The sequence below is a fragment of the Sardina pilchardus genome, chromosome 19 (assembly GCF_963854185.1).
Source record: "Sardina pilchardus chromosome 19, fSarPil1.1, whole genome shotgun sequence".
Lineage (NCBI taxonomy): Eukaryota > Metazoa > Chordata > Actinopteri > Clupeiformes > Clupeidae > Sardina > Sardina pilchardus.
In genome coordinates, this window is record NC_085012.1 from 31,341,752 (window position 1) to 31,367,976 (window position 26,225).

Sequence of the window (26,225 nt, forward strand, 5' to 3'; positions counted from 1 at the left end):
TGGTGGCAAAATAAACTTGCGTCCTCTTCCAGGCTTGTTTACCACTGTTCCAGTTGTTTTAAACTTCTTAACGATTCCTTTGACCATAGATATGGGCAGGTGTGCGAGTGGCTATTTTCTTATAGCCATTGCCTTACTTGTGAAGGTCGACACACATCTGCCTTACTTGAACAGTGTGTTCCTTTGTCTTTCCCATGTTGAAGAAAAATGCCTCTGTGTCATGTCATATTTATAGCCCAGGGAAACAGGATGTTAAGAATTACTAATTAAATGTTCCTACATACTCTGATTGACTTTGTAAACTACTGTAGAAATGACAGAAATTACAGAAATACTTTAATTACATTAATTCCTAGGAATTGTTAGGGGTCCAATAATTGTGGAACAGGTGATTTTATGAAGAATAATTATTTCTCAGTCAGGGATTTTTTTTTCCCCACCTTAAAATTCTCTTGAGTTGAAGGTTACATTTTTCTACAATTTTCAGTGTGAGAGTATGCTTCTACAATAAAAAATGTATTTATTTTAAGGCTTTTAACGCATCTTAACCAGGGGTGTCAATAATTATGGAGCACGCTGTATGTTAGTGTCAATGGAAAGTTATACCGGTACTTGGCAACAGCAACGGTAATGTTAAACTTCTACAAAGTTCGCAGATAAATTAATAACAAGTCTATCACAACTTATTCATGCACATTGACATATGCATTTATGATTAATATGCACAATAACTTCAAATAAATGCCTGAGCAAATATACGATGGCATTAACAAAACACTTGATAAATCATATTTAGCCTAAATTAACACGCACTGTTTCTTGGCATCTACTTTCCATCTCCCTCTCCCTCTTTTTTTTTTTTTTTTTAAAGCGCACCGTCAGAAAATGTCTAATTGTTCATACGCAAAGGATTGTGGGTTATTTCTTCACTCCAAGGATCCATCGATGCATCCTCCAAAATTCTCCAAAATTCTCAGAACGAAGGACTCAGTACTTGCTAGAATTTGAAAGCATCCTTGACTTTGGAACAGTGCTTGACGAGATTTGATGATGTAATGTCCTTGAAAAAGTGGCTTGGAAGGACCAATCCTTGACTTTGAGAAACACCATTGTATTGAGTGTTTGATAACACTAGAGGGTAAGATGAAGTGTCCACATACAGTACCCTCCAGAATTATTGGCACCCTTGGTAAAAGTTGACTAAAAATAGGTATAAAAAATAATCTTTAGGTGATTTATTGTACTCCCACAATGAAAACAATGAGGAAAAATATACCCTGCAAGGCAAGCAAATTTTTTCTGAGAAAAAGGAAAATCTCATAAAGAAATAAATATTTTTAACAAAAACAGCTTGCTCACAATTATTGGCACCCCTGAAACATATTATGTACAACATTTAACAGGAGCATTTTCCTATGTAAATGCAACGTTTTAAAGGAAATCAGAGTGTCTGTGAACTTTCAGAAGTAGTTCATGGCGTTCTTTTTCACTATGGTATGAAAATGAAGTCACTCAGAGGCTAAATCCTCTAGTCATTTTTCAACATTGGAGAGACAAGAGAATACACTAAATTGAAATAAAAAGAAATTGTGTTGACATTTGTAAGTAAGAGAATGTCTATGGAAACTAGGTATTTTGTTGAAAATGCCTATATTTCCAGTTAAAATGATGACTAAAAGGTTCTAATCATCTGGAAATGTGGCAAACATGCTTGGACAAAGACCCATGGCTATTTTGCTCCCACGCACAGTATGGAGGATGGTATGATAGGCAAAAAAATCCATAAGAACCACTGTTGAGAGTTACAGACAAAGCTATCATCTTGGGGTCACCAAGTCCCCCCCAAAAATCTTCAAAAGTGACCTCACTGCTAATAGATTATTTAGACAGCATGTCAGGTTAAAGCCAGTAGAGTCATTTAATGAACAATGTAAATGGCAGGAGTTACTGAATGGTACCATGACATGTCTGGGAGTGTGGTCTATTGTCAGATGAAAATAAAATGATGCTCTTTTGCAAAAAACACTTAAGGTGTCTTTGGCGTACATAGAAGAATGACTATACTAAAAAGAACCCCATGCCTAATCAGAATTATGGTGGAGGGGCTGTGCTATTGTGGGGCTGTTTTAATTCCCAAAGGTCTTGGGAACCTAATTAAGGTGCATGGCATCATGAACACCAAGAAAAACCTGAACATTTTCAAAGGAAATCAAACAATCTCTGCCAAGGCCCTAAAAGTTGGTCATGATTGGATCATTCATCAGGTCAATGAACCAAAACAAATGCACAGATCAAAACAAATATGGTTTACTGAACACAAAATCAAGCTTCAGACATTACCATAGCAGTCCCCTGATCTAAACTCCATAGAAAAACAGTGGGATGAGTCAACGAGAAGAATGCACAAGTGTGGACCTAGCAATCTGGACGATCTGGGGAGGTTTTGTAAAGATGAATGGTCTTAAATCCCTTACTTTGTATTCTCAATCTTTATAGGGTGTCAGAGAAGAATATTACATGCTGTTTTATTGACAAAGGGAGGTTTAAGAAGGTATTACAAGTAGGGGTGCCAATAATTGTGAGTGACGTGTTTTTATTAAAAACATTTATTTCTTTATGAAATTTTCCTTTTTCTCAGAATAAATTTGCTTCCCTTGCAGGGTATATTTTCCCTCATTGTTTTCATTGTGGGAGTACAATAAATCACCTAAAGATTATTTTTATACCTATTTTTAGTCAACTTTTACCAAGGGTGCCAATAATTCTGGAGGGTACTGTATGAGGACAACAGGTTTTTATTCAGAAAAATTAAGCACAAGGTAAAACAGAGCCTAAATGTAATGTGCTCATTGCACATACATAGTGTGGGAGAACCTGATGTTGACTCGGTTTGGTTGCTAAATTCACTTACATTAAAAAGTGTCTATCTACACAATTAATGATTCATGTAGGGTGAACGATAGATACAACAAGACTACAACAATACTCCTCTGTATTTTTATTCTTAAGTCTATTTCAGCGCCATCTGGGCCAGTTACATTAAGAAAACAAGAGTTCATAACACTAGCTTGATAAAGAAAAAATAACAAAGGAGTTTAACAGATGTTTTGAATTTTAATTTTAATTTTTCACTTACATAATTACACAAGTAAGCTATAAGCAAAATTAAAGGTGTGCAATGTGTGCTTCGTCTCATCTTTTTAAAGATTGGCGATTACAATTAATTTGGGCCACTTCTACTTAAAGCATATTATTATTACAAAACAAACCCACATTAATACCATGCCAATTATTGTGTCAGATGTAAGGAGTTGCAAAAGATTGAAGAGTTAAGTTTGTAAGGAATTTCCACTGCTAAGATGTGTGGCTTTTCGGTCCATGTGAAATGAGCTTTCTTTTTTCAGATCTTCTTCATCTGAGCCATAAGTTCCTCAAGACTGCAGTCTGTATCTCCCACCGTTGTAGCTGAAGAAGAAGCATTTCCACCCTGAAACAGCAACAGTAACTTGAATCTTAAGAACTCTGTATTGGCTGTTGAAACAAATGTACTTTGACCTGACTTTTTCTTGACCTACTATATTCTATACATGTTAAAGATTTTTTTTAAATGGATATTAATTTCAGGCTGTAAGACAAAAAAAGTAACTACTGTATTTCAAAGGGGTATGATGATTTTCTATAGGCACTGTATGTCAGACTCAAACCAGCCTTTCAAAATGGCCCTTTTGAGGTAGTCAAGGCTGCCATTAAGCTCCTTTTCTTTTCAAAATAATGAAAAAAATAAAAAATAAATGAAAATTAATAATAAATATATATAAAAAATGAAAAACTAAAATAACAGGGTTGGAAAAGTCTTCTTTGTAGATTGTCCTTTTGGTTTAATTACAGCCATCAATCTGTTTGGGTATGTCTCTATTAGCTTTGCACACCTAGATTGGGGAATATTTGCCCAATCTTCAAGTTCAAGTTTATTATAGCCATTTCAACAGTATGAAATACAATTGATAGGAATGTGTTTAGGTATGCTCACATATAAGACACATAATGACAACACAATAGCACAGGGGTAGCAACACTTAATACTGCCCAATCTTCCTTGCCGAATTGTTCAAATTCAGTCAAATTCTGTGGGGAATGGCGATGGACTGCTCTGGTCAAGTCAATCCACAGATTTTCTATAGGATTTAAGTCAGGGCTTTGACTTGGGCCACTCAAGGACATTCACCTTGGACTTAAATGTACTTCATACATTAACACTTGGAGGTCCGGGGCCTTTTCAGGCACTTTGAGGCAGTCAGCTATACCTTGAGATTTTTAAGTTTTTCCTCTAACTAAAAACATCTATGCACAAGTGGTTATATTCTAGAGGTCCTCCACAATAATCATATGGGAGTAAAGTGGATGTAATGAAATTACTTTTTTATTATAATTCAGTGTGAACACAACTATTTAAAAGATGATTTTCAAAGGTCAAAGTTCAAAGGTTATATCTCCCCTTTAGTAATACCAACCAGTAAAGTGTTTCATATAATTTTTATCGTTGATTTGCCTTTACAATGGGTATAGCTTGTAAGCATAGGGCAATCATGGAATGAGCAATACGGCCAAATGTCTGAGTAGTGCCAACCAAAAATGTGCCAAAATGGCCAGTAATAGGGTTCTGCTGCCAGACATCTCGTTTTGGGCTTCAAGTGCTACCAGGTGAGTTTAGATACCGGGATGAGATTCTGAGTCAGTGGCAATTCCATATCTCCAGAATATGGGACCAAATGCCATCCTCCAGGATGACAACGCTCGCCCCCATAGAGCTGGGATCATCAGAGAGTACCTCCAGAATTTGGGAGTGGAGAGGATGGAATGGCCTACCGTGACATGAGTCCAGACTCCAACCCAATTGAACACTTGTGGGATCAGCTTGGGCGTGCTGTACGTGCCAGAGTCACCAACAGAACCAGGTTGGCTGACTTAACAGATCCTTATCGACAGTGGCGGTTCTAGACTGAATTACTCCCCAGGCGAGATCCTCCACGAGCGCCCCCCGTGAGTGTTTTTTGACGCACTTTGCGTCAGTCGGGCTCATAGGGTTAAGCGCTCGTGCCGCCCCATACAAGATGTCGCCCCGGGCGACCGCCCGGTTCGCCCGTACCTAAAACCGCCACTGCTTATCGAGGAATGGAATGCCATCCCACAGCAGTATGTAGCCAGGTTGGTGACCAGCATGAAATGAAGGTGCCAAGCTGTTGTGGCTGCATATGGATCCTCTACACGCTACTGAGGACCCTGACACTGAGTATAAAATGAACGAATGTATGCCTAACATGTTTTGTTTTCCTCATTTCTGTGGGCGAGTGCAATCGTCAATGCTTGAAGTAACACAGGTGAATTCCAACAGCATAACAGGCCATTTTGGCACATTTTTCGTTGGCACTACTTACACGTTTGCTTGTGTTGCTCATTCCATGGGAGCCCAATGCTTACAAGCTGTACCTCATTGTAAAGGTGACTAATAAACGATGAAAATGACATAAAACTGTTTAGTGATTGGTATTATTAAAGTGGATATATAATGGGCCAAAGTCAAGTTTCCTTACTTTTTGTGAGCGGTTTATATCGAGCTAAGACTTTTGAAGTTTGAACTTTGAAAACGGTGTTGGCTCCATATAAGTAAAAAGAACATTCAAAAATGTTATGTAGTTTTACTACAAATTGGAAAAAGGTTAGACTAAATGCGTCACTTAGTGTGTGTCTCTTTCAAATGCAAATTAAGTTGAATGGGCCTTTTGAATGGGCCTGCTGCAGGTGAGAGGACTGAAATCCTAGGATTTTCTTTTATTGTTCTTACAAAGTACCATTGATACATTCTCTTTTGAAACATATACAGTGCCTATAGAAAGTCATCATACCCTTTTGAAATAGTTACTTTTTTTGTCTTACAGCCTGTAATCAAAACCCATTTTAAAAACAATCTTTTCCAGTTTATTTACAAATTTAGCTGCACAACATCAAAATAATGAAAAAAAAGTCAACCGTTCTGAAAATTAATAAAAAATTAAAAACTAGAATAACAGGGTTGGAAAAGTCATCATACCCCTGACTTAATACTTTGTAGAGCTTCCTTTTGCTTTCATTACATTCATCAATCTGTTTGGATATGTCTATTATAGCTTTGCACACCTAGATTGGGGAATATTTGCCCAATCTTCCGTGCAGAATTGTTAAAATCCAGTCAAATTCTGTAAGGAACGGCGATGGACTGCTCTCTTCAAGCCAATCCACAGATTTTCTATAGGATTTAAGTCAGGGCTCTGACTTTGCCACTCAAGGCTAGTCACCATCCTATACTTAAGCCACTGATTTGTTCTTTTGGCAGTATGTTTAGGATCATTGCCGTGTTGGAAGGCGAATGACCTGCCCATCTTTAGCTGTCTAGCAGAGGGACACAGGTTTTCCTCAAGAATTTGGGTGTACTTGGCAGCATCCATATCCCCTTCTATCCTGACCAATTGCCCAGTCCCTGCTGAAGAGAAACATCCCCACAACATAATGTTGCCCCAACCATGCTTCACACTAGGTATGGTGTGCACCATACAAAACACACCATACCTAGTGTGAAGTATGGTGGTGATAGTCCATAGACTATCATTAATTTTTTTTTACGATCTTAGGTCCAGTGGGCCGACCGGAAGGGGCGGTCACTTAGGTTCCCTTTGGTGGAATTGTTTTTAAATCAGGATGTGACGAAATATTACAGACATCTTTACAGAGGGTCGCGTTCGCACGGGATTAATATCACCTACGGTAATTTCTCCGGACCGTTTTACGGAAGGTAAATGTGGCTGTAAATTTCACCGACATACTCCGTTATGTTGACTGACATGGTGCGTCCGGACGGGACTTATTAAGAAACAGGAAGTTGGTGTTATAGGCAGAAAAAAGGTTATAAATTGGATGTAATTTGGCAGCTACAGGTGGAATTGCTTTTGCTAGCCAGAGACAGAGCTCTGGCCTAAGGTGTGGCTTCGGGACTCTATAGCGCCACCTAGCAGCACGTTATCTGTTGTGGTTGACACAAACATTCTCAAAAATGAATCAAATTTGGTGGACTTGTGTGTTATTCCTATGGCTAGTCAGAGACAGAGCTTTGGCTTAGGGCAGGGGTCGGCAACCCAAATGTTCAAAGAGCCATTTTGGACCAAAAAAACAAAAAACAAATCTGTCTGGAGCCGCAAAAAATGAATGCTGTATAGGGTGCTTTAAGTTCAACTTTGTGTAATCACCATCCGTGAACCATTGTTTTCCACGTTTTAATATCTCTCAGGTTGCAACAAAATTTCTCCAGAAGTAGGCTACTGCAATCGCACTTTTTCTCTCAGTCCCAACTGGGTAGTCGGCTGCAAATGTAGCATGCCTTCCCTGAAAATTTCTTTCTAAATGTATTTCTCTTTTTGTTGTTCGCCAACTTCTCATTACAAAGCAAACATGCAGGCAATCCTTCCGCAATGGCAATGAAAGCAAATGATTCGGTCCTGCCTTAAATTCTCTGATCTCATCGGCTATCTTAGCTCTTTTTCCCTTTGGGATCCATGGCATGGCCCATGCTGACACACCCGCCGGTTTGTTCGTTTGTTTGTGTGTGTGTGTGTGTGTGTGTGTGTGTGTGTGTGTGTGTGTGTGTGTGTGAGAGAGAGAGTGTGTGTGTGTGAGAGAGTGTGTGAGTGAGCTGGAGCAGTGTGTATGGGGATATTTTCTGTATGTTGAATGAATTTACTCTGGATACCCATTCATTTCCCATGGCAGTCACTTTTGATCGGGAACACCACAGGTGTAACAAGGTTGATTAAAACACTCAAAATTGAATGAAATAGGTGATGCCATGTTAAAGCCATACAGAGCTCCATTCTAAATCTGCTAAATTCCACAAACGGGCTCAATCGTCGAGATTTCGGTCTCAAACACTCGTTTTCATGCTAGGCAATACAGAAAACGGACTTAAAATGTAAAATACCGAAATATTCCTTTAAGCACTTTTCCAGCTACGCACTCTGGAGGGCTGGAATAAGGTCGAGCGCCACCACAAGGTGAAACGGCAGTTTGCTCATGTCGGCAGAAGGCCTAGTTCTAAATGCATGTAGGCAACACAGAATTTACAAATTTACATTACAGTATCAAATGTGATACTTATAAGCTGATACAGCTTACAGTGTCACACGGTGGCATATTTCACGCCATTAGCTTCACTGGCTTCATAGGCTACATTGTTAAATAGTGAAAATCCCGTTATAATCACCCACTTTCAGTATTGGAGCTTACCGATTATGCATCTTCAGTTTTAACTTGATGAGAAGTCATAATCCCATAGCATACTTCGTTCGAATCTGTCCGTTTCTTTCCAACTTCACCAAAGTCATCCATACATTTGCACTGTCTGCACTACAGTGGAACAGCATAGTTTATCCTCTCGTCTTTTAATTCGTTTGTAATGGAGATTGAACTCTTTATGCCAGTCTCTCTACTTTGTTCGAAGCTGCAGATGTCAGTCTACGTATGTCTTAGCATAGATAAATTGATATTATGCGAGGCAGCTGCCAGCGAAACCTTTTTGTCAACAGTGAGCTTTTGAATTATAAATCTACACACCTCTAGCACGTCTTGACTCTTTATAAACAAACGTCAAAGCAAAAGTGAAATTTCGTGAAGTAATTTCTTTGTTAAGCTATGTGATGACACACCATTTTACTGTAGGCAGTTCTTTATTCATTTCACCTTGCATACGTTTTCAAAATCAAAGACTGGTTGGTGTTCTTTCTGGATTTAAATGGCATTCAGAAGGTCAATGAGAAAGTCCACGTTCCACGTTTTCATATCAACCTAAATTAAGGAGGCGGTAGATAAGTCTGGTTCTTTTTTAAAATAAATTACGCCTCTTTCATAAGGCCGCCTTGATTTGGAATTTGCGCTATGTGGATGTGTCAGAAGCCGGGACGGCAGAATGCGCGTAAAACATAGGTGCGCAACAGACACGCGTAAAAAAAAGCTTACACGCTATTTACGCACGAAGGGGAGAATTCCCCCCTTAGTAAATCAATGGTCATATATTGTATACTTGAAGCAAAACATAAAATTGCTCTGACATGGAGATCTGTGTATAGGCCAAGTAAGCAAATGTGGGCTGAAGGTCTTTTGGAGGGAGGTGGTTTGTCTGGGTAGGTGTAGCTTATTGTCCTTTTTTGCTCATGTAATTCTTTTTTACTTTTCTCACTAATGTTAATTTCCAGATTTTATATTTACTTACTGCTGTCTTTGATGGTTGTCTGTTAATGTGCCTCTTTGTTCTTGTTGCTTTGTTTTGTATTTATGTGTTTGTTTGTTAATTAAGGAGAAAAAATCAATAAAGATATTTGACAAAAAAAAAAAGAAGAATAACATTCGTGAACCATTTTGTTTTGTTGTCAGCATAAAAACAAGCGCACCATCGGCCTATCCGCAAATTTCAAATAAAAGGTATGAATTGACCCAAAAACTACAATACAAGTGGCGCTTCGGACATAGGCCTAATTGTGCTTTTAAATGGAAGTTTGACACTGGCCTCATGACCTTATAAAACCATTAGTGACAACAAAACAAACCTAAACAAAACAGCCAGATGCCTCTTCATAAAATAACAGACTAGGTAGGCTACATAGGCTAATAAGACACCTTCATACACAATAACAAGTTTTATCGTGAGACTGTGTATTGTTTGGAGCAGCGTATCAGTATATATATTGCTATATTGAAAGCAGACAAGATGTTCAGCTTGCTTCGGGATTTAATTAACTTTTGGATTGTTTGATTATAGGCCATTGGTAAATGCAGACATTCCTACAACCTACTCACAAGTGCCACCTGATGGTTGTTTGGGTCAAAGTAGCTTCAACTTGGGAAAAATCTCACGTGAAACCGGCCAATTGAATGCAACGCCCACTGTACACATACATGCTTATCCAAAATTTTTTCAAATTTCATTTTCTTCACATATCTTTTTTTAAAATATATATTTTTTTGTCATATTTCTCTACAGTAAATGACATGTTCAGCAAGTAGTGAGCTATAAAACAGAAAAATTAAAGTGGAATATCCAGAACCTTTCAAAAGATGACACATTTAGTGATCAGTGTAAAAAAATGCAGGAATGTTTATAGAATTCACATTCTTTTTTTCACCAACAACATGAAAGTATGCATAAAAACAAATAATGAAGTCAGGAAAAATGGTTTAGATTTATTTGGTCTATAAGAATCCATGTATTTGTATATGAGCAAATGATACAGTCAATGATACAGAAGCTGGATCTACTACTTGCAGAGCAGCCAACAAAGCTTTAAAACAATTACACAACATAAACAATTTGGCCCAAGATCCCTGCAGAGACTTGATTTTCCAATAGCAATGGATACTAGGGAGGAAAGTGAACTCCATGTATGATCAATCCCAGAAACCTGTCAAACTCTTCTGGGGTCTTTACGTAACGTCCCATGCCCCTGCACTTTTTGCATATGATGGCCTTTAAGCACAAGCTCCCACCCCTTCCGGATGGTAAAAAATACATTATGTCTGAGTCAATAGCGTAAAAAACAAGTAAGAGTAAAAAACTACATAAAAAGTCTACTTCACGCAGTCTTCTAGTAGCAGTCTGTACCGCCCTACACACACGACCTAAATCTATACCTTCTTTCTCCACCCCCTCATGGTCTTTAGCATTGTGAATGCAAGCTCATCAGCAGTCAGCTGCCTCTTCCTCTTCAGCCTTGCAAGAAGGTCTGTGTAGGTCTGGTCATCCTCCATCTGAAACAACAGCAAAACCATACAAATGTAATACTTATTTAAGAAATAATAAATAAAATCACAAAACTACAGTCACACACAGGAAGAGGTAGCCTAAACTATTGAAGCATGAAGTCATTATATTACAAAAGGGCTTAGCTATTGTACTGTAAACACGTTGGGCTTTCTCCCATTAGATGTGTGAGGAACAATGGATCAATATGCATGTGAAGTTAAATGGTTATGTTATTAGGAAAAAAACACGATTATCTGACTCCATAAGAGGAATATTGTACCTCTAATAAATTACCAAATAACTAGTTTGTTAACTATGGCACACTAGACTTTAGAGAAATATGCAAACTGGCCAGGGAAATTAATCATTTGTTAGGCATTGAGCTTTTGAATGTAAGAGTAAAGTAATATCAGTAAACAAAGGAACAAAAGGAGAAAGTAAACTTAACCTCATAATAAACAGTAAACTTGAACTTAGACAAGTTACCAAGCTATAATGTTAATTACACCAGATAAAACAATGCATCAAATAAAGTAAGTAACAAACCATAAAGAAACAAAGAGATAAAGAGGAAAGGAAAGGAAAGAAAGAAAGAGAGAGAGAGAGAGAGAGAGAGAGAGAGAGAGGGAGGCCGAGAGGTCAGCATGACCTCTTGCCAGAGCAGAGAAAGAATAGAGCATGAATCGAAGAGTCAATAGAAGAGAATAGAAGAAGAGCAAGGTGAGAAACATCTCAACCTTTATCCTTCAAGCAGGTCACCCCGACTCTGTGGGTGTGGTGTGGGTGTGTCAATCACCTAAAGTTCTCCAGTATAGTTCTTATTCTACAACTATGTACAAATACATTATATCACAAGACCAAACATGAATGTATTACATTCACAACATACACTTTATAAGTATTTCAGAAGTTGTCAATTTGGCTTTCACTGTATGGATGGAGGAGGTGGCAACGGTTGCTTGATGGGGTGCCGGCCACAGCCAGCTAAAACAATAGCGAGCTTTCAAAAGCTCACAGACGTAAATTAACACCAAAAGGCATACCGGCATTGTCTGCTTCAAAGGAATTTAAAAAGCTGGTCTTACACTACCCTTAATCTGATTGTCTACTTTGCGAATTGTGATCTGTACTTTTCTTGATGCATTGTAATTAATTGCCAAAAGGCAATAATGACATTTCTGACAGAATGTCATTTTCCATCTTGTTTTCTATATCTACATATTGAAAGGAGTAGAATAGCTATCATATTTTCCAAGTCATGCCATCTCAGAAAATGTTAGGACAAGCATGTGTGATGTTTATGTAATTTACACAGAGGTTATCAAGCTAAATTAGTTCACTACAAGCTGCCTAGCGAGGTAACAACCTGAAGAAAGGCAGTAAGTTCATGACATTTCTGACAGAATTGGTGATTTCACATCATGTTTTCTATAACTACATATTGAGAGAAGTAAAAATATTCATTTTATTTTACGCCAGAGACAGTAGAAACGGAGCCCATGGATTTATTCAGCTTTGGTATGCTATACTTGCCATAACTTGCCAACATAATGCTTAGCCTACCTAATATGCAAATTTGTACTAGAAAAAGACTTACTTACATGTTATACTACCTGTAACAGGTTTTTAAATGAAATTGTGCAATGAAAGTAACTGACATCAAAAGCAGACAAGATTATTGCAAGCACTTTAGAGTAATGCAGCTAGCTAAAATTCACATACGATACACTAGTCCCGCTATGCCATAATGTTGACGCAGATGAGAAAGCATATTACTGTCAAATAACATGATTTTAGGACAACAAATTAAGATAACTAACATTATGTAAAAACACATCTTACCTCAGTTTAAACAGTTTCCAATTGAGGTAAACTCCAATGAAGTGCAGGTGATGCCCGGCTGTTCACGTCAAATGTACCAACTGAAGTGGCATTTCTTCATGATTCATCTTCAAGTATCCAAAACAAATTGTGCCACTAACCTCTGAACTAATCATATTACATTGAAGCATATGCTGTCAGCACTACGGGGAATCTTCAGAAGTCATTGGACAGCTGAGATATAAGGTCATTGTTTTAACAAAATTGGAATGGTTGGGCACAATAAAAACAATAAAAGACAACAATAAAAATAACAATTAAGATAGATAGACACTTTTCCTCTGAAGGGAAATTTTAGAGTTTTTGCAGTGTACACCTCTTGTTTACGGCTGATTACTCACCTCCACTGGAATAGTATAAGCTAAAGTAATGCCATCTGGCAAGGCAAGCTCAGGTCCAGATGCCACTTTTAGCTCGTCTTCAGTGATCTCAGACACTAACTCGATACCTGTCAGTGAGAAGACAGGGAAATCATCAAAAATAAAAGTGTGTAGTGATGTTAATAATTTTAACATCAAAAACGTCATTATCTCTGAAAAGATAATTCTGACTTAATTTAACACTTTTAATGCTGTGCTGCTTTTGGAAGCTTTGGCCCAGAGTGTCAGCAATCTAGATAATTGTTGAGGATTTTTGTAGAGCCACAGCGTATTCTATGTTGTAGCTATGGACACATATTATGGCTTGTTTGAAAGGTGAGACTTCAAGCTCTCAGAGGGTATAACCGTTTACTGGGCAGCCGTGGCCTACTGGTCAGGGCTTCGAGCTTGTAACCAGAGGGTTACCGGTTCGATTCCCGACTAGTCCACGGCTGAAGTGCCCTTAACTAGCCTACAGAAAATTGCAGATGATCAAGAGGGGCGTCTGAAGGAGCTAGAAGCTTCAGCAACGGCAACGTGTGACTCTGTGTCGGCTATTGAAGTCACCGTGTCTGAACTCCAAAGCCAAGTTCTTGAGAATAGATCCCGGAGAAATAACATCAGATTAGTGGGTGTCCCTGAAGACCAGGAGGGTGCTATGGTGACTGAATTCGTCTCCACTCTGTTACAAGAGGTGCTTAGGCTGGATGAGAAACCTTTGCTCGATCTTTGCAAGCTAAATCGAAGCCTAACCAACCTCCGAGACCTTTCATCGTCAGAGTACACTATTTCCATGTCCGCGAACTCATCCTCCGTCAGGCGCATCAATTACAATCTCTCTTCCTCAACGGACGAGCCATACACATCTTTCCGGATCTGACCGCCATGGAGGCGAAGAGGAGAGCAGCCTTTGGAGACGTGAGAAAGCGGCTAAGCGAGATAGAAGGCACTCGCTTTGGATTTTGTTTGCCTGCAAAGTTTCGGATCACTCTGCCTGGAGCAAAGGAGCGTGTGTTCACCGACCTGCAGCTGGCGTTGGACTATGTCATCTCCACAGTTCCCGACAAAGATGCTCATGAAAATGTTACAGCAGATTGACTATCTCTCTGGACTTTGACGGTAACATCTCATGTAGCCTACCATGGTTTTATTCTACGTTATGCTAGAGTAGCTGCTTTGTCTCATAGCTTGGTTTCACTCTCAGTGGTTAATATTTTCTGAAATATATCTTTTTCTCTTTAAGTGATGTTGAATGAATGTCTTATTCCACGTTCTTGCCTATGTGCTCTATCTGTTCATATTGTCAGATATCCGTCTCAGTTAATGCCCTTTGGCTTCTAGCTCTGTACTACCTGTTAGGCTAACCTATGGATCGGTCTCGGGACTTCAGTGGCTAACAATGCTCATAGTGTTGCTGGTAGACCTATAACTTTCGCTAGCTGGAATGTAAGAGGCCTTGGTAAGCCCACTAAACTTAACAAGGTTCTCTCTCATTTGGACAACTTGGGTGTTCAAATTGCTTTCATACAGGAAACTCATTTGAACGTTTCTGACCATGTTAAAATTCAGAGACGTTGGGTCTCTCAGTCATTCCATTCTACATTTAACAGTAAAGCCAGAGGGGTTGCTATTCTATTTCATCGTTCAGTCCCCTTCATTTCATCCTCTGTTATTGTTAAAGGGACTCTCTATGATACACCATTGATTTTGGCAAATATTTATGCCCCAAACCATGATGACGAGCAATTTTTTGTCAAGTTTTTCTCCTCACTGCCTAATATTGATTCACATCTAGTTATTATTGCTGGAGATTTGAATTGCTGCCTTCAAAATTTGGATACATCAGCCTCTAGGAAATTTGTGACTTCAAAATCTACTAAGACTATCACTGCATATTTAAATAATTATGGTCTAGTAGATGTATGGAGGCGTCTAAATCCCAATACACAAGGTTATTCTTTTTATTCCCCAGTTCATCACACACATTCGCGTATAGATTATTTCTTTATTGACTGTAAATTATTTCCTGTTGTTCAAAGCTGTAGTTACCATGCTAGAGTCACCTCTGATCATTCCCCTCTCTTAATGGTCATTAAGATGCCTCATAAATGTATCTCCCGCCCCCCATGGAGACTTAACACACTTTTCCTATCTGACTCTAACTTTGTTGAATTTATTTCACAACAGATTGACATCTTTATTGACACCGATGTAACTGATGATATTAATCACAGTTTACTGTGGGAGACTTTTAAAGCCTTTATGAGGGGCCAACTTGTATCTCGTGCGTCCTATGACAAACAGCTGCGATCATTCACTTTATCTAACCTTATGGACTGCATCCAACATCTAGAAACCCAGTATACTGACTCACCTTCACCTGATTTGTACAAAGAGATGCTCCTCCTTAAGTCAGAGTTTGAAAACCTTACCACAGTCAATGCAGAAGAAATTATTTTGAAGTCCAGACACACTTATTATGAATTTGGTGATAAGCCTAGCCGCTTTCTGGCACACCAACTTCGTAAATCTGCAGCTTCACGTAACATCTTAGAGATAAATACAAGTTCTGGGCTCATTCATGATCCTCAGGAAATTAATAATGCCTTTCAGAATTTTTATACATCTCTTTACACTTCTGAACACCAGCTCACTTCTGATGATTTAGCAAAGTTCTTTGATGCCCTTCCCCTACCAAACATTTTCTGAAGATGGAGTTAGAGATCTTGATAAACCCATTTCGTCCTCAGAGGTAGGGGAAGCCATTATGGCCATGCAGAGTGGAAAAAGTCCAGGACCTGATGGATTCCCTGTAGAGTTTTTCAAAAGATTTTCAGGCAAGCTTATTCCTCTTCTGCTTAATATGTTACACACTCTCTTGAATCTGGTATCCTCCCTAAAACATTACGTTCAGCCCAAATCTCCCTGTTACTAAAAAAGAACAAAGATCCTCACTGCTGTAGTTCCTATTGTCCTATTTCACTATTAAATGTGGATGACAAAATTCTAGCTAAAATTCTTGCCCGCCGCCTTGAAAAAATTCTACCTGACATAATTTCTGCTGACCAGACAGGCTTCATCAGGAATAGGTTTTCGTTTTTTTAATGTTAGACGTTTGTTAAACATCATCTATCATCCATCTGATTCTCCGATTCCAGAAATATTACTATCCTTAGACGCCGAGAAGGCCTTTGATAGGGTTGAATGGAGCTATCTTTTTTACACCCTTGAGATGTTTGGCTTTGGACAAAAGTTTATTTCTTGGATTAAGTTACTGCATTCTGCTCCACTTTCTTCAGTTCGCAATAATAACCTTTTTTGAGATTATTTTCAGGTAGGTCTAGTGTTGCTATGTTGCTAGTTATGACTAAATATCGTCGTCAACGAACTTTTTTCACGTGACGATAACGAGACGAGACGCAAGGTAAATGCTGGCCATGTGACGATGACTATAATTAAATGTAAAAGGCAATATCGTTGACGAATAAAAACGAGACTAAATGTGGTTTACAATAAACAATAAAAACCATGCTAACATGTCTCTTCATTTTCGAAGACCAGAAGGACAGGAATGTTATAACATTATTTTGTGTCGTTTAGTCGTGTTATTATTTTGCAGTATTTCTGTTTCCTGCGTCTCACTTCAGGGGCGCATCAGGTTGCATGGTCTGATTATCATACCAGAGGACCAGCGTTTCTCGCGTGGGCCTGTTGGTCATATCCGGTGCTTCTGTCACTCATCTGATAATATTTGATCATGTAGCAAAGGAGCGTATATGTATAGCCTATCGTTATCGCTAATAGAAGCTAAGAAATATAGGCTACGTTCAGTCCGTTCGATTGGCAACTCTCTCAGTTCAACTTTGCACTATGCTACTTATCTCACCTCCGCATGTAGATCTAATTCAGATGAAAATGTTAACAGGCAACTGCTGATTTGATTAGTGTGTAAGCTTCTGTCCAGCTGATGCTGGCGCTGTCATATAGCCTACAATAATAACATTATTCCACCGATCAGCAACGAAGTTCTAATCATAGACACATTTTTAATGGAACCTTGGCTTAGGCTATCTATTAGGTGCTATTAGCTATTAGCTATTAGGTGGTCTCTCCTCGGCTCTTTAAGGAGGTTTTCCCAACTATTGGACCTTCTTTTACTGCAGTTATAAATAGCAGCCTGTCATCGGGAGTGGTTCCTGTTAACTTTAAACATGCCGTTGTCCAACCCTTGTTAAAGAAACCTGGACTGGACTCCACTGTTTTGGCTAACTTAAGGCCTATTTCCAAATTGTCCTTCACTTCTAAAATCTTGGAAAAAATTGTCTATTCCCAGCTCATGGATTTCATAAATGAACAAAATATTAGTGAGACTTTCCAATCCGGTTTTAAAACATTACACAGCACCGAATCAGCACTTTTAAGAGTTTTTAATGACATCTTTTTAGCTACTGACTCTGGTCACTGTGTTGTACTTTTACTTTTGGATTTGACTGCAGCTTTTGATACAGTGGATCATGACATCCTGATTGCTCGTTTGGAGCAGTGGGTGGGCATAAGTGGTACACCACTAGAATGGTTCAGGTCCTACTTGTCCCAGCGAACTTTCTGTGTTGGCCTTGCTGACTCTGTGTCATCCACCGCTCCCCTGTCACAGGGGGTGCCACAGGGCTCTGTGCTTGGCCCTCTCTTATTTTCCCTCTATCTACTCCCACTTGGTTCAATTCTCAGGAAGCATGGTATCTCTTTTCATTGTTATGCAGATGACAGTCAGATCTATGTCCCCCTTAAAAAGGCAGACTCCTACAGTGTAAAGCCATTGCTAGAGTGTTTACATGACAACAGGATGACAGGATGACACGTCCAAAGACATGAAGCATTCTGGACTTTTGCTCTGGGGGCGCTGCTTCCGGGGGGCCTGGGCGGCGGGGCGGATCAGACTGTGTGTCCTGGTCGGGCCGTGGTGTGTGTTCGCGTGGTGTTGTGGTTGGGGTGGGGCTGGCGCGGGCCCCGTTCTCTCTGCTCGCGGATGGTGGTGGGGGGTGTCTGCGGATGGGTGGCGCCGCCTGTGGGCGGACTCTGGCTGGCCATGCTCAGCCGTGCTGCTCCGACGCGCGGTTCAGGGGTGGTGTGTGGGTTCGCCTGGGGGGGGGGCATTGGGGGGGGCATTGTGGGTGGGTGGATGTTGCGTGCGTGGTGGGTGGGTGGATGTTTTCATGCGTGGTGGACGATGTGCGGGATGCCTCTTCGGGTTTAACTGGGTAACCTATTCCTACGCACCTGTCCCCACAAAAGAGGTGTGTAAAAGCGTTTTGTAAACCCTCTATGGTATAACCATTTATATCACCATTGATATACTTATTAATACTTAATATGACTTACAGTAATACTAACACACTCTATTTCTCTTCCCTTTCCCCTATACCTCACCTGTGAGGTAAACCATTACCAGCCATCAACCATCTCTGTGCCTGTCCCTCATCACACCTGAAGTCACATCCCTCTGACTGCCCTACCATCGCCATTGCCTTCGCCATCCCTATGACTGCCCTAACATCGCCTGCTGTGGTTCCCTGCCCGAATCTTTGGCCCTCGGATCCCAGCGACCCATCACCTTCAGAAATAACTAATGGATTACTAATGGACAATTTATTCCCTACACTGGACTATTTGAACTTTCATTGTCATTGTAACTTTCAAACTACAAATGACTGTACTGTAACTGACCCAAGGCAGATGGGTTGGGCCCTTGAGTCGTGGGTCTGTCTGAGGTTTCTTCCTATATGTATCTCCAATTCTAGGGAGTTTTTCCTTGCCCCTGTTACTCATGGGCTCTCTTTGAATGTCTAACACTCTGTAAAGCGCCTTGAGACATGTGTAATGTATTGGCGCTCTATAAGCGACATTAAATTGAAATTAAGACCTGGATGTCCCTTAACTTTTTAAATTTTAATGAAAAGAAGACAGAAGTGATGGTCTTTAGTGGCACTTCTGTGACCCCCCTGGTTGATCTGGGCTACCTAGCACAGTATCGCAGGCCAATCGTTAAAAATCTGGGGGTAAAGGTGGACACTGACCTTAAATTTGACACCCAGATTAAAGCTGTGGTTAAGTCCAGCTTTTTTCAATTAAGGCAGCTGGCAAAAATTAAACCAGTCCTTCAGAGACAGGGACTTTGAAACAGTAATCCACGCCTTTGTGACCACCCGGCTGGATTACTGCAATGCACTTTATATGGGGGTTAGTGGGTCCTCCATTGCCCGTCTACAACTTGTCCAAAATGCTGCTGCTCGTCTCCTAACAAACACTAAAAAGTATGAGCATATAACACCCATTTTAGCCTCACTTCATTGGCTGCCTATTCATTTTAGGATTCATTTTAAAATTCTTTTGTTTGCATTTAAAGCCTTGAATGGCCTTGCCCCACTGTATCTCTCTGAGCTGCTACACCCTTACACTCCCAGCCGCTCTCTCAGGTCAGCTGACCAGCTGCTTTTGACTGTGCCTAAAACTAGGCTAAAACTCAGAGGAGAACGAGCTTTTGCTGTTGCAGCTCCAAAACTGTGGAATGTATTGCCACTCCACATCAGACAAGCCCCTTCACTACCTCTTTTTAAATCACTACTAAAAACCCACCTTTTTTCATTAGCTTTTAACACCAGGTAGCGTGTTTATTGTTGTGATGTATGTGTTGTGTGGGCAGTGGTCCTTATTTAATTACTTTTTTTATCTGATTTGTTTTTACTTGTTTTATCTCTTTTTTATTATTTGTGTTATTTTATTTTATTTTATAAAATTATACTTTTATCCTGTTTATTTTTTTCTACTGTTCTACTGTTGTCATTATTGTTGTGTTGTACAGCACTTTGGAAACCCTGTGTTTGTTTAAATTGTGCTATATAAATAAAGTGGATTGGATTGGATTGGATATCTAATGTTGTGTGAGAATTGCAAGAAAACTATTGAAAACAATTCCTTACCAACCACACAAGTGCGCGTGTGTCGTGTACGTCAGAGGGCACAATTTACACAGCAAAACATGTTTCTCTAACCAAATCTTATATGAAGATTAAAAAAAAAAAAACCTAGTTGGTATTGCTTTTAGCATAAAGACACCTAGCACTTTGCCATAAAATCATTTGACTTTTCATTTTTTTTTAATCTTTATTTTTTTGTTTTGGATTAAGAACACTTGGTTTTTGCAGTGTATCAAGGTAATAAGGTACCACACTCACCCCATTCATTGTCTTCATGCACCACTTCGTCTTTGACTTCTGCCACATCTTCCCTGGGTCTCTGTGCCTCATTTTTCTAATTGGAAATGCCTTTGTTAATTATTAATAAAATATATCAAGTCTTGTGTATCCTCAGATAATTACATAATCATCTGAAAAGTGAAATTAGGTGTGGCAAAAAACAATGAGAAATTTATTTATTATATTAAAAGTGCAGTCAGGGATTCTACACGATTTCAAGTCCATTGCATTTTTGTCGCATTCAGCAATCATCTCCTCACAACCATTAACAATTACATGATTAAGCTGTAAAACAAAACCTGGTCTCTGTAGGCAGACCAGGGTCCTGTACTACGAAGTGGGATTACTGGCTTAGCTGGGTAACTTCGAGAGTAAGTTGATCACGTGTATAAAGTTCCCTAAAAAGAGAAATATAAAATCATCATTTGAGAATAAATCTTCATGTCTTAATTAAAAAAAAAACGAGTAAAAATAAAACAGTTAAGTACACCAATTTTCTCTGGGATTGAAGAATGTATTGTAAATAAATAAATGTTTTCCTTATGCTAGGGGGAAGGAAGTATTTGACCCCCTATGTAACCCTATGGGAATTTAACACACAGGGTTAACATAGGGGCAGGCAGAATTTTATTTTTCAAGGCCAGCTATTTCATGGATCCAGGATATTATGCATCCTGATAAAGTTCCCTTGGTCGTTGGAATTAAAATAGTCCCACATCATCACATACCCTTCACCATAGCTGGAGATTGGCATGGTGCTTTTCCCAGTAGGCCTATTAGCCTGTTCACGATACATTCTTCAATCACAAAGAAAATTGGTGTCCTTGGCGGTTTGATTTTTACTAATTTTTTTAATTAAGGCATTAATTAATTAATTAATTAATTTGATATCTGTGAAAACATTAGGCTACAACAGCAATCTGACATTGAAATACAGTCCACCACTGCCGTAAAACCTGAACATCTGGGTGGCATTGCAACCATATAGGGAAACTTAACACACACAGGCTACTTTCACGATGGACTGCACTACAGTCCACCACTGCCGTCTATTTTGCGGTTCGGAATATATATCCTGTTGGGGTGGGGTAGGATAGGCTATACTGCCGCCTCCATTGCAGTGTAAATCCAACAAATTATGTCAATCTTTAAATCCACAAAGCTTGCAGGCAGTTAACGTTGATTGTACAGAATGCAATCTTGCCAATTCTCCAGCGATACCAACAGACCATGTAGCCTCACGGGTGTCTGTCAAGCTTTTACATGATCACAGCCAAACGTAGCTAAACGTATGGACAATGAACTCTTACCTTTATGGTCTACAAGTTATCCACAGTAGTCCAGTTATTTCCATCATCCATTCTTCTGGATATGACCTAGAGTAAGCTTGCCATATTCTTCTATCTATCACACAGGTCTGACTAAATTCAAAGGTTCACTCCAGAAACACTTTGTAGCCTAGGCTATAGCCGATGGACCTTGCCTAAAACTTGTGTGGCGATCAAACCTGACCCCCCTATAATAAAAGTGTTTACCATAAAAAAACATGGTGGAAACGGCCGTCGTCTATTTAAAGGGATAATCCGGAGTGAAATGCACTTAAGATCAATTTTTCGGACTATTGGGAGTACATACGTTGAGTTGACACCAAAATCATGTCATTCGGATGTATTTTGAGAAAGTTCGAGCTCACCGTTTTTAGCCAAAACTCGTTAGCCTGGAGGTGACTCGGGCATGTCATTTCGCCGCTACAAAACGCTATTTTTATACCTCTTCTACTGTTCCAAACAACACTACACTTACGTGGTAGTGAGTAGAGGGTCCCTAAAGACAAACCGAAGTATCCCCACGTCTTTATGTGGTCGGATAGAGAGTCCAGAATGAATTTAATCGAGTCAGTACCTTTCCGGAAATGTCGCTGTTGCAGCTAGCAACGTTTTCACAACACTTTACTAACATTTCCGGAAAGGTACGGACTCGATTAAATTCATTCTGGACTCTCTATCCGACCACATAAAGACGTGCTGATACTTCGGTTTGGCTTTAGGGAACCTCTACTCACTACCACGTAAGTGTAGTGTTGTTTGGAACAGTAGAAGAGGTATAAAAATAGCGTTTTGTAGCGGCGAAAGGACACGCCCCGGTCAATTCCAGGCTAACGAGTTTTGGCTAAAAACGGTGAGCGCGAACTTTCTCAAAATACATCCGAATGACATGATTTTGGTGTCAACTCAACGTATGTACTCCCAATAGTCCGAAAAATTGATCTAAAGTGCATTTCACTCCGGATTATCCCTTTAAGGCAGTCCAGGTAAAGGTGTCCCGCCCTCTCTCATCTCACGTTTCCTCTACCGGTGTCGGCTGTATGTTTGGTTCGCTGGCGTTTCCCTGCGAGTGCTGAACGTGCAGGCTTTGTCTGTGCGCTCGTGTGGGCCCATTGTGATCACCTAGCCTTAATAGGACTGTTTTATCATTGTTCGGCCACCAATAGCGGTAGCAGAGTTGTTGTTCTTAACTTGACTGGTTGTTTAGTCGTGCACTCCGTTTGGTGATCTCCTTGCATTTTGAACTGTTTTATCATTGTTCGCAGGAGACACGCAACGGAGTTGCAATAGGGCTCGGGATCATGACGTGAAAACTTCGCGGGCGCAGCCATATTGGCAGCTTCACTCCTAAGTTTACTATGGATTACTATGGATTTACTCCCGCCTATATTAGTGTGTTCCTGTTACTTAGTTTTTGCCTTCTTGGTCGTATGTTGCTGTGTAGTGGGGTGTAACAGCACCACCCATGATCGCAAGAGGAAAAGAATCGCTAATATTACATTTCTGCTTCTTGTCTTCTGCATCTGAATGAATGGATATTACGCTCGGTGCGCTACCAATATGGCGGCTATTCCTAGAATGCAAAGCTTGTTCCCGAGCCCTATTGCTGTTTGCACACCGAGCTCCGTGATTGCTGGCGATAAAGGACTGTTTTATCATTGTTCGGCCACCAATAGCGGTAGCAGAGTTGTTGATCTTAACTTGACTGGTTGTTTAGTCGTGCACTCCGTTCAGTGATCTCCTTGCATTATGAACTGTTTTATCATTGTTAGCAGGAGACACGCGACGGAGTTGCAATTGCTGTTTGCACATCGAGCTTCGTGATCGCTTTGCTTTTACGAACTGTCTTACCATTGTTCTGCAAGCGATCACGTTAGCAAAGGGCCGGTGTTTAGGGCTGCGCTTACGTCTTTTTCCTGTGCTTTGAAGCGCTGTTTGGTCGTGGACGGCGAGACTGTAATTTAGTTTAATATAGGCTATACCGGGGAGGGCTATTACTTTCATACTTTTCCTTTCTACATTTTTCTTTTCCTCTGGCGCCCGGGTTGCCTTTCAATTGTTAAACTGTACCTGAGAGCAAGTCACGTTTGTTGCGCCCTGGTTTTAGGGAGGGCTTTTCTTTTGCCCGGGACTTTGCTATTATTTGTTGTTTACTTTGTTTATTTAACCACACTGGAAAGCAGTTAGCTTGTTATTAGTAGCCTGTGTATTTGACCTGTTGCTGCATAGCTGAAGTATAACTAGCCTGTGTGCAGGGACGCTGTTTTGTGCTATTGTGGCCTTGAAGAAGTCGTTTTTTGGACTGAAGAACCTTTTTTGCGCTTTTTGGGACCTTTTGCGTTTTTGGGACCTTTTTGCATCTGCTTTTCTGTGTTTTACCGAGGCTACCACAGCTGCCCTCTAGTGAGGGGCCTGCTAGATATTATTGAGCTGCTGACTGCTTCTGGGTGTTTTTTGTTGTTTAATGTGTTATGCTTTGGTGATATAGGCACCATTCCTACTTCAGGCCTATAGGGGCAGTAGCATTGGAAATTGGGTTAATGTCAATTGAGAGATTAGAATGGAGGTGAAGGAGACAGGGCAAAGCATGGTGTGAAGATAGGAGCAACACCTTTTCTGACCGTAGCATAGGTTATTAGGATAACCTCAAGTACTTCATTTATAAGATTTAAAAGATACAATAATTTTGTTTTGGTAATAAGATGTGATTTACATTGGAATCTTCTTTTTTGTTGTTGGAATAAACCTTTTTTGATTTTTCGAAATAATTAAACGAGTCAGGAACCTTTTTGAACACACCAACTCTATAGGTGATGTACTGGACAATGCAACAGAATATATAATATACCATACAATACAGTACATCTTTTGAACTCCTGTTTGGAACTCATTTCTTTGTCAGTTTAGTATTGTTTATAAAAGCTTATTTAATTATAATTTCTGAATTTTAGTTTGCTTACTAGTTTACTCTGTCTGAGTGGTGGTAGCCCAACGACCGTTACCCTATTACCACTACACTTGCAACACTAGGCTTTAATCCTTACAAACCGTAATCAGCATTTTCTGGCATCCATACAAATCTAAATCAATAATGTTTTTAATAGCTCAAAATAGCGTTTTGAGAATTCACATGCAATGGTAATTCCTTCCATGGAATTACATTTTCTAGTTAAGAAATACCATTCTGAATAATGTTTTGGGGTTTAATTTCCACCTGCTGCCAAGTGCGTTTGGCACTGCCGTTAATTTAAATGTTCACAGGATTAGGCATACACTAAATCAGTCAATGGGGGCTAATTCAATTATCCTTATTAATATATATGGCCTGACTTGTATTGCATCTGTATGAGGACTTAAATGAACTCAAAAATGTATTTATTTCAACTAGTGCTGTCAAAAATATCGCGTTATTAACGCGTTAGCTCAAAACCATTTTAACAGCGTTTTTTTTTTATCGCGAGACGCTCTTTCTGACCTGTGACAAGTTTTTTCATAAACTGCTGTTGCCACGTTAGAAAAACTACAGGACCCGGCTGTAAACCAGAAGCAAAACAGTAAGCGCCCCCACAATGCCATTGTTTAGATGTCCAGCTGAAGATGTTAAAATGGAAGCTGCTAACAAACTAATGAATTGAAAGTTTAGTTTCAAAACATTGCCAGGGTCAGTTGATAACAGCAAAGTTATCTGCATGTACTGTCGATGTGTACTTAGTTACCATCGTAGCACGACTAATATTATTAGCCGCATTGAGAATTTGCACGAAACTCAGAAGTCTAAGGTAGAGCCAGCGTTGGGGCAGATGCAGTTGCGCTAACGGCAGATTGGCCTCCTGGACTCGATAATGAGAACTTTCTCGGGGTAACGTTAATGTGAGTGTATGTGTGTGTCTGTGTGCGACATCCCTCTGGCTCTTCTCTCCTTCCTACTACTGCATTATCTGTCTTGTGTCTGCGTGCGTGCGTGCGTGCGCGTTCATGCACATTCGGTGTGTGTGTGTGAGTGAGTGTGTGTGCATTCGTGCACATTCTGTGTGTGTGTGTGTGTGTGTGTGTGTGTGTGTGTGTGTGTGTGTGTGTGTGTGTGTGTGAGTGAGTGAGTGAGTGAGTGAGTGAGTGAGTGAGTCGGTGAGTGAGAAGAACTTTGTTTGATTTAGGCTTGAATTAGGCTACAACAATTAAGAGCTTTTTTATGTTATTACAGTATCTGAACTTCTACTATAGGAGGAGAGATGTTTGTTTCTTGCTCAGTGGTGCTGCCAGCATTGTGTCATCTGTCCCAATAGCCTACTTATTGTATTACAGTATTACTACAGACATGAATGGCTGTAACACTATACTGTCGTTTGCAATAAAAAAATTGCACAAAGCAATCCTATCCACTTTACTTTGATATGAGTATTAAAGGGGACATATTATGCAAAACACTCCAAACGTGAAAAAAAACCATCCACCCGTTTCCGTAGGTCAGTAGAAAGACTTTGGTGTCAAGAATAGTATGCTGTTGTGAGCCATTTGGATGGCTCCCTTATTGTGATGTCATACTAAGGGAATTTGCATAGACCAACCCTGGCACTATCATAGTATAGAC

At 39.8% G+C, this 26,225-nt stretch overlaps 1 protein-coding gene and 1 long non-coding RNA gene across 3 annotated transcripts in view; both read right to left on the reverse strand.

The window, feature by feature from the left end:
- Window positions 1–2,983: 2,983 nt before the first annotated feature.
- Window positions 2,984–26,225, reverse strand: part of uba5 (ubiquitin-like modifier activating enzyme 5) — a 101,770-nt gene continuing 78,528 nt past the window's right edge. For both annotated transcript variants that reach the window (XM_062520995.1, XM_062520994.1), the window contains 3 exons: window positions 20,292–20,367; window positions 13,042–13,148; window positions 2,984–3,487 (listed from right to left, as the gene is read on the reverse strand). In XM_062520995.1, the coding sequence (XP_062376979.1) occupies window positions 3,401–3,487; window positions 13,042–13,148; window positions 20,292–20,367 (270 nt within the window). In that variant the 3' untranslated portion in view covers window positions 2,984–3,400. The remainder of the gene's footprint in view (window positions 3,488–13,041; window positions 13,149–20,291; window positions 20,368–26,225) is intronic.
- Window positions 10,249–13,030, reverse strand: LOC134065889 (uncharacterized). Its single transcript, XR_009936338.1, has 2 exons — window positions 12,662–13,030; window positions 10,249–10,824 (listed from the first exon to the last, which is right to left on the reverse strand). It is a non-coding gene; the product is annotated as an uncharacterized LOC134065889 (long non-coding RNA).